At 39.6% G+C, this 9,408-nt stretch overlaps 1 protein-coding gene across 1 annotated transcript; it reads left to right on the top strand.

Annotated features, from left to right (window-relative positions):
* The first annotated feature begins 408 nt into the window (after positions 1 to 408).
* LOC120738581 lies at positions 409 to 2,394 on the top strand. Its single transcript, XM_040039876.1, has 2 exons — positions 409 to 660; positions 1,144 to 2,394. Exon 2 carries the CDS (start codon positions 1,241 to 1,243, stop codon positions 2,105 to 2,107), a length of 867 nt encoding a protein of 288 aa, XP_039895810.1. The 5' UTR covers positions 409 to 660; positions 1,144 to 1,240; the 3' UTR covers positions 2,108 to 2,394.
* Positions 2,395 to 9,408: the final 7,014 nt, after the last annotated feature.

Below are 9,408 nucleotides of genomic sequence, written 5' to 3'. Positions count from 1 at the left end.
AATCAGAAGTCTAGAAGCCTGTGAGGGAAAGACTAAACAGGGTTTTGTACCTTCACAAAACCTTAAGTACTTCCGGAAAAAAAAAAATTTCCTGGAAAGGCAGATAATTTTGTGTTACTTTTATTCTATTACTAACTTTACTAAAATTATTTTTCTGCATTGTCTGACAAAGATCAGGGCTGAGGAGAGGTGGTGGTCAGGGCAGAGTGCTTCAGGTCTATGAGGAAAACAGAGAAATCTCACAAACTCAGCGTATGATCATGAAATTGTTGTGTTCAGTGTATATAATGTATTAATTTAATAGGTTGTAGGCTATTGATATTGTTGCTAGGATCATGTCAGGCTGTCATATCAGGGAGGTGTTCAGAAATAAATGCATCGGGCAAACATGCTTTCTTTAGAAATTGATAATACTTCCTAAGGATATTAATTGATGATATTAAATGCATTGAAATATTGTACTTTGTAGGTGGTCCTAAAAGATTCACAGCCTGTGCAACTGCTGAACTTCCCTCGCACATGTAAGGCTGGAAAAGCTTTGTGCAACCATTGTGTTGCTCTTCTGTTTCAATCTGCACACTATTCGCAGTTGTCCAAGTTGTTCCCCTGATGTTAAGCTGCACTCAAACCCAAAACAAGAAAGACCAAAGAGGGAGTTTGGTAAGTGCTTGCTACTGATGGGGTTTCAGATAATATCACAACATTGGATGGGGCCATAATATTTAATACAGAATGGGGACCAATTTATTAGTGTTAAAAGGCAGATTCTAGCGGTAATATAGTGAGTTATAGGGCATAGCAACTAATAAAAATGACTGGTTTCAGCATTTATAAATTTAAAGTTTTGATATGCCATGGCAAATGTAATGAATAAGAAAATCTATCTCTTGCCCCCCAGTGGCACTATGACATCATCTATTTGAATTCTAATCTGAAAACTGAAAATCTGTTTAAAATTATCCTTTTTTGTTACATATCATTCAGCTGGTGTCTTTCGAATTTCACACCTCTAATCATTAGTCATAATGTTCATGTGTATAAACAAATATTGCTATTGTTGTACCTGTAATTGTAGTAGATTTCCCGCTAAATTTAAAATGTGTGTGTGTGTGTGTGTGTGTGTGTGTTTTCTGTAACATCCAGGAGCAAACTGTACAAAGGCCTTTACAGGGACCTTCCTGACCTCTCGGTTCTGCGGGTATCTGAAGTGTACCAAACTTTCTCTGATGCTGACCGCCCTATGATCTGTACCATGGGAATAAGTGATGATATCCCACTTGTGGAGTCACGTTTTGTCAAGGTGCAACAAGGAAGTCCACTTTCTTATCAGCAACCAGCCAAAGAGAAAGCGCAGACCCTCTATAATGCTCCACCTCCTCCATCATTGCCACTGCAGGACTACAGACTGAAACCATCAGAGTGCATGTTTGTCTGTTCCAGGAAGCAACAGCTGCACATGAAAATTCTGGAGGTGACGCTGGAAATGTCCCAGAGCATAGAATGTGTTACGCGAGAGCAGAGTGAGTGTGCCGATTGGTATAATGTACAGAGACCACGAGTGACTGCATCTCGTTTTAGAGAGATCTGTCATGTGAGCAAGCCCTCTGAAGAGCTGCTGGCTGAACGCATCTTAAAAGGTACTCACCAGACAGGCCCTATGAAGAGGGGTTTAGAGTTAGAGGCAGATGCTATCTGGGAATACTGTCAGATAAAACGAGTGAACCACTACAAATGTGGATTTGTGGTGCACCCAGATGCACCGTGGATTGGTGCATCACCCGATGGTATCATTTTCGACCCCTTTGAGCAACCTCCGTTTGGCCTAGTAGAAATGAAATGTCCAAACATTAAAAGTTATATAGATGCACCTTACCTCAAGGTCATCAGAGGGACATTGCAGCTTAAACCAACACATGCCTATTATTGGCAAGTTCAGGGCCAGCTGCTAACTACAAGTATGAGTTTGTGCGATTTTGTGGTCTCCACTCAAGAAGATGTCTTCATACAAAGAATACAGAGGGATGAGGGTTTGATGGAGACAATGAAGTGTAAGGTAAATATGTTCTATTTTCACATGTACATGGACAAATACCTTGCAGTATCATAAATGGGTAGCCTGTCATTCTGGACTTTAATGTCGTAAACTTACATGGTGGGCAAGGGCCATTGTATTATTTGCCTGTCGTGGTGTTTTGATCGAAATAGAAAGCTGTTGGTAAAAGTAGGTTTGGTGAAGAGTTCACACAGACGAGTTTTGTGTTAGTATTAATATCGGCAGTCATAGTGTTTAAACCATTTTTTTTGTGGAAAAACTTTGATATCTTTACTGTTCTAAAACTCAAAGTATGTCAAATACAGTTGATAATATGAAGGCTATGTGTGTTTTTCTTTCAGAATTCCAGGGAAACAGTATTTAGTATCTTTTAGAAAATCTATTGCAGTCAATAAGAAGCACACAGAGCAGTGCAATAGACAATGTGGTTAAAGTAAGGCAGTTTTGTTTGCAGAGTAACAGTAAAACATCAAGTGATTTATTATTGAACTTTATCCAGGAAAGGGGGTGTGTTAGCTGTTTATCAATTTTACTTAAGTAACAAAATTTGCTACTTACTTTCTTGGGGAGTAACTAAATACATGAATTTAAAATAATAACAATATTCTAAAAGTCTATTCAGAATACAGTACTCTGATTAAACAAAGTAATGAAATATGCTACAAAATACATTTAAAGGCAAGAATTCAGTATTCAGTAACTAAATACAATTGCAAAGTATTCTCCCAACACTGGCTACTTCTCCCACATACTGCAAAATAGACTACACAGCACACATTTCAAGCTTTTAATCAACCACCCATTTTTTGACCAGGGGCCCGTATTGATAATTTGTAAGGAGACATGCAACAGTAAAAATTTGGTTTATACTTCCAGAAATGGAGAGAGGGATGACAGTGTCAAACAATTTTTTTTTTTCAACCCTCCTGATCAGCCTCTCCACGTGGACCCTCAGATGTGCACTGGACTGGGTTCTAAGGACATCCACATCTGACATTTGAGCGTGCTTGGACAAAAAGGCTGGTCAGTCACCAGCAAAAACATGCAACCCACACAGACCAAGCAGTTAGTCATTTTGTAGAACTTATAGTTGGTCTGTTTACAGGGCTCTCGGTGGATGTGCTGGTGGAAAGGCTCTTCTGACCACTGGTGACCCTCACCATCCTGCTTGTTGCCTCTTGGATTAGATTCCAAAAGGCCATCAAATGCTCATATGACAGAAATCTGCATTTAAATGGTGGATGTTAATATAGTTTTTTCTGCAGCTATTGCTAACTTTCAGATGACATTACAACGTTCTACTGGCCAATGTAATACAGATTGGAGGTAAGTAACATTAATATTGTTAAAATGGATGGACATAAATAAATTATCATTAAATATAAATAAAACTAAAGCAATGTTTTTTGGTAATTTAAAATATAATATAGAATTACCAATTATCATTGAAGGTGTACCAATTGATAATGTGAGTGAAAACAAATAAATGGGAGTCGTAATTGATAATAAAATTTCATGGAAACCCCACGTCAGACACATAAAAACCAAAATTTCCAGAAGCCTCGCAGTTTTGAACAAAGTGAAACAATTCCTTGATAAAGATGCACTTCGTACTCTGTACTGTACCCTGGTTCTTCCATATCTTCCATATTGTGTGGAAGTGTGGGGAAATGCATATAAAAATACAACTAATCCATTAGTCACAGTACAGAAACGAGCATTGCGTATTATTCACAAGGCTGGTTATCTAGATCATACTCACAAACTCTTTCTTTCTTCAGGCAAAGTTACTTAAATTCCAGGATCTGGTTAATTACAATACACCCATAATTTTGCATAAAGCTTTTACTAAACTTTTACCGGCAAATTTACAAACTAGATTTGAAATTCGAGAAAAGGTTTATAATGTGAGAGGCTTTGGAGAATTCAAATTACCCAGAACTCGAACAACCCGTAAAGGTTTTTGTGTGTCTGTATGTGGTGTGAAAATCTGGAACAGTCTGAGTTTACAATTGAAACAATGCAAAAATATTCATAGATTTAAATTTCTCTACAAACAGTTGGTCTGGTCACAGTATACTCAATGATGGTTTTTAGTGTGCTCTGTAATGTCTGTTCTCTTACCATTGCTGGTATGGATTCCAAAAAAAAAAAAAAAAAAAGTGCGTATGTATGTACATATATGTACATGTTAGGGGTGCAACGATATTCGTATCGATATTGAACCGTTCGATACAGTGCTTTCGGTACGCATATGTATCGAACAATACAACATTTGTAATATATTTTATCAACTTTCCTTCTGACGATGCTGTCTGTGTTGAGCGCTCAGTGAATCTGCGTTCGACTACTCCGCCTAGGCTGCACTGTCGACCCTAGGCGGAGCAGTCGAACGCAGATTCACTGAGCGCTCAACACAGACAGCATAGTCAGAAGGAAGAGCGCAGGGCAAGCTAGCAAGACAGAAGTTAAGCTCTCCTTGCAACATGGACGTTCCCCACTTTCATTCAGATCTGGCGTTTGGAATTATTTTGGTTTTCATGTGACGTATGACCCTGAAGGTAAGCGAGTCATGGACTAAAGTAAAACAGTATGTTGGATGTGCCATGCAATGCTCAATTACATGGGTGGGAACTAGTGTGTTAGCGCAGTTAGCTCGTTAACGTGTTGGCCGTCTAGCCCCATGCACGGGCGATCGGCGGTAGCTCGTTAACGGAGATTTGCCGTGTTGTGGCGTTAAGGTCATTTCAACGAGATTAACCTGAAAGCACTAGTGGGAACACAACGAATATGACTGCACATTTACATCATCTTAGTGCAAAGACAAAAACAACAAGCATGCTACTAACTTTAGCCGAGTCATTTAGACAGCTGTTAGCACATGATTCTCCTTATGCTGCTGAGAATATAGCCCAGAAGAAGCGGATAGTATAGTTTTTATTTTGGAAAGAGTCATTTCTCTGTAATAAACTCTCTTTTCCAAAGATGAGTGATTCCTCAATCAGATACAGGGCTCGCAAAATCGCTAGCCCCAGGACGTCCTGGGGCTAGCGATTTTTTTCAGACGGCTATTGTAGGAAGGAAAAATATATGTCAATGCTTTTGCATTCTTTCAGAAATGTAGCTGGGTAATTATGTCATTGGCATCGGTGAGCCACTGTCAATATGTGATATATTGAAATCGCGTTTGAATTTGCGCTTGTTTTTTTGCTTTCACTTTGCAATGTGCGAACTGTGTATAGAGAGCAACAGCACTGATCTGTGAGTGATGATAATTTGTGCACCAATTCCTCTGACATCGTCTTATTAATCGTTAGCTTACTATGCAAACATGACAAGTGAAATCTCCCGCAGCAAGCTTAAACATGTGAGAGGTTGATCGCGCAGAGAATCGCTGAGCTTATGTGAGTGCGTGTGTAAAAGCAGCAGGATTTATATTTGACTACGATGACCTGGATGACTGAGAACCTTCACAGACAGATATATATTTTAGTTCTGCTGAGCCAAATAAGACAGGTCAGGGTGAAGAAGTGACAGCCAAAGAAAAGCTTACCACAAAACGGAAAAGTTATGACAAATGAGACTATAAGGCAAAAAGAAAGTGCAGCTTTATGGTTTCATGGACAAAAGAATTTCTGTGGCTGCAATATGACGAGCTAAATAACCAGGGCTGCACATAAGTGGTCCGCAGGTGCGCATTCGCTGTCAAAATAAAAAACGCGCACAAGGGTTAGGGTTAAATTTAAAAACTGTACTTTTGAGTTAAAATATATATTTATAATTTTAATAAATGACAAATTAAAAAGGCATGAACATTTTTTTTGTATCGAAAAAATATCGAACCGTGACACCAAAGTATCGAACCAAACCGTGAATTTTGTGTATCGTTGCACCCCTAGTACATGTGTGTGTAGATATATATGTATGTATATGTATGCGTGTTTGTTACTTGTAGTTATTACTGCCTGTTACCTGTGGTAATGCAATTTATAATTTATATATTCTGTATTCAGTTATGAAGGCTCTAATTGTTGTTTGCGAGCTGCCGTTTAGATGTTTGTATGTGCCCGGGGCTGTTGATGGGTCTGTATGCAATGATGGGCGTAGCTGCGGGAAGTTTATTGTTTTTTTGTTTTTTTTTGTTGATGAGTGAGTATAGGGGTGGGATTTAATAAGTTTTCTTCGTCCCACTCCTTTTTCAGGCAATTTTTGTTTTTTGTTTTGTGCATTTTATGTTCAATATAGGTATTTGTTGTGCCTGAAAATGAACAAATAAATGAGTGAATGAATGAAAGTGATGAGGGCTAGAAACGAAAACCAACTCCAGCCTCGTGTTAAAATGCATATTTGTGTGGTAATGTTATAAGGCCATGGGTCACTAGTTGAAAACTTCAGGATTTCTTACCTTGTATAGTACCGAATGCCCTCAGGTGATGTGGCAAATCGCTGCAGTCCAAATCCCTGCGTCAAATGATACGACTCAAGCTGTTGCCTGAGTCGTGGTCTTCAATCAGGGGGATGGAGGCTGGAGCAGACTCAGCACAACCAGCGATGGGTAGATCAGACACATTGTTTTCATCCTCTGTGCTGTAATCCTCGGTTGCCATAGCCACGATATTAACAGGTCGAGGGCGGCACTCCCAAACTCCGGGTTACTCTGTCTTTTCCAAAAAAATTATTCCAGTGGAATAAGGAGGGAACAACTTTCGGCCAAAGACAACGCTTCCCAGGGAAAGACACAAAGATCTCTAAAGTCTCAATATGCCAACAACACACTCTAGTAGGGCTGCACGATTTTGCATAAAATGAGAATCACAATTTTTTGGCTTAGAATTGAGATCACGATTCTCTTTTCCAGTATAAATATTTATTGCACTTATTAACTGCACATCAACTTTGTAACAGTTGAGACTGAACATAAAAACAATAAATAAACATAAAAATAACAAATGTCTCACATTTTGTTGTTGCCGCAAAATGTTGTACTGCTTGAAATTCCGTCTCCACCGTTGCTCGACACTGCGTGTATAGATCAGGTAGTGCAACAATAGAAAAGTAGTTGTGGGACGGCACTGTGTAGCGTTTGTCTAGGGTGTTGATCATTTTCCTAAATCCCTCGTTTTGCACAGTGTTGATAGGAGCCATATCTTTGGTCAGGTGATAAGTAATAGCCTCCGTAATTTCTTTGTGCCTGCGGGAGTTCGACGGGTATAGGGAAGCGCTGTATAAGGTTCTCGTTATTGATGTTTGGGTGGTTGACCGGGATGGATTTTCTCCTGTCACTTTCTTGTCATCCCTGACGTGCTCTCCGTTGTTTTTTCCCTGCTAATTTTAGCATCACACGGCACAGCTTCTGTATCACGTGGTATAAGGCTCCACCCTTGTCATTTGTTGAGCAGGAAGAGTGAGCGCTTGTTTTCATGCAGAGTACCTCCCGGATCAAAATGCGGTACAATCGTCGTCGTCTTTTTTTTTTTTTTTTTTTTTTTTTTTTTGTAAATCGTTGTCATTTGGAAATGAGATCGCACATAAGTATGAATCAAGATCGCGATTTTCTAACGATTAATCGTGCAGCCCTACACTCTAGAGCTGGTTGTAACTGTGAAGCCGTCCCTTCTGATTTCAGCCATGGATTATCAGCCATTGTGCGCGCAATTCAGGATCTTTGGGAAAGGAGTGAAAACTTAACATCCTGTTAAATCTCCCCCAGCAGTACACAGCGGGACACAACAATGGTGAGCGTTCCCACCTTATGCGCTTTGTAATTTAAAGCGATCTTTCCGTTTCCGTATTTTGGACATGATTTTGGAGTCCATCTTTGCAGTAGCGATTGACCGCAAAATAAAGCTACCGGAAATGTACAACACTACATCCGGTCTTAAAAGAGGAAGTGACGGGATTTCCGGCTCTTATTAGAGAACCGGCTCTTTCGGCTCTGCTCACTAAAAAAAGCCGGCTCCTTCAGCTCCCAACCGGCTCTTTAGGTTGTTTTGTTGCTTCTGTTGTGTTTTGTACGTGTTTTGGAGTTTTTATGTGCGTCTGAGTTTTTACGTGTCTTGGGGTTTGTACGTGCTTCAGGGTTTGTACGTGCTTCAGAGTTCGGACGTGATTTGAAGTTTGTATGTGCTTTGTCTGTAGGGGCCACCGTAAATATACTTTTATTTATTCACTCCACATAAAATGTAATAAATAAATCATATAATACAAAAAACAACTGCACATTTCAACTTTTAACTATTTAAATTTTCAGCTTTTTTCTTTTAAACAAATTTAAAGTGAAACAATACAAAACACTGCAAACCACAACACAATTAAATATAAATTAAAATATAAAACAAAAAGAACATGCATATTCTCTGTCATATGGGCCTGCATGAATAAACTTTCTGAATCCTTTATCATCTGCAACTGAAAATAGTTGTGGATGATTACTGTACATTTCTAATGTGACGTTGTTGTCCCTGGCTCTCTTTCTGTCTCTCCCTCCCGCTCTGTTCCTGTGCTATAGCGAGTGTAACTACCGCCCCTCCACCCTCTTCCCAGCGCAAGCACAAGGCTCGCGTGCGGAGTGAAGCGCAAAAAAAGTGCAAGAGAGAGAGAGAGAGGGTGAGAGAAAGGGGGAAAAAAAAAAAAAAAAAAAAAAAACAAAAAACCCAAACCCACAGCTCGCGATAAGGAGCCGGCTCAGGTCGTTCACGTTAAAGATCCGGCTCCAAGAGCCATTTCGTTTGCGACCGATACATCAGTAGTTAGCATTTTCTCGTGCACAGGGTCTATCTCATGTAAACAATAATGTGGCGCACACCTTTAATGTTGCATGACTAAATCTCTGTTTTCCTCGTACACACGTAAATGCAAAAACTGAGTTTTCGAAAATCTCCACCCTGGCAGGAGTTTTTAAAAAAATCTCAGTTTTCAGTGACCAAAAACGCTGTTTATGTGTGGACAAAGGTGCAAACGCATAGAAAAAGCATTTTCAAAAATACCCGTGTACGTGTGGACGTAGCCAAAGGCTATAGCAGCATTACTAAGGGCTGGTTCAGGACCACCTGATCCAACACTAACACACACCACAGCTGACACCAACTATATCTTTATTACAAAGGAAATGTTTAACCCTAGTCTTAAAAGTATTGAAAGAATCTTGAGTTCTTTAAATGGCATTAGGGATCTTTTTCTTTTGGTAGTTTCACTTAATTGTATGTTCCTAAGGTTCTTTAATACTTTAAGCCAGCGGTTCTCAAAGGATGTGGCCCGCCCCACTGGTCGGGCGCAGAGTTCTGACAGGTGGGGCGCAAGTTACCTTGCAAAAAAAGTCATGCGAAACAAATGTATAACATCGGAATCACTTTTAT

This window comes from Simochromis diagramma, unplaced genomic scaffold (assembly GCF_900408965.1).
Source record: "Simochromis diagramma unplaced genomic scaffold, fSimDia1.1 OVJJ01000026.1, whole genome shotgun sequence".
Classification (NCBI taxonomy): Eukaryota; Metazoa; Chordata; class Actinopteri; order Cichliformes; family Cichlidae; genus Simochromis; species Simochromis diagramma.
Note: the sequence above shows the minus strand (reverse complement) of the source record. Positions and strands in the feature narration are given on the sequence as shown.

What these genes read in the sequence shown, in the direction of transcription:
- LOC120738581 (XM_040039876.1), top strand. Translation starts at nt 1,241, where the DNA reads ATGATCTGTACCATGGGAATAAGTGATGATATCCCACTTGTGGAGTCA.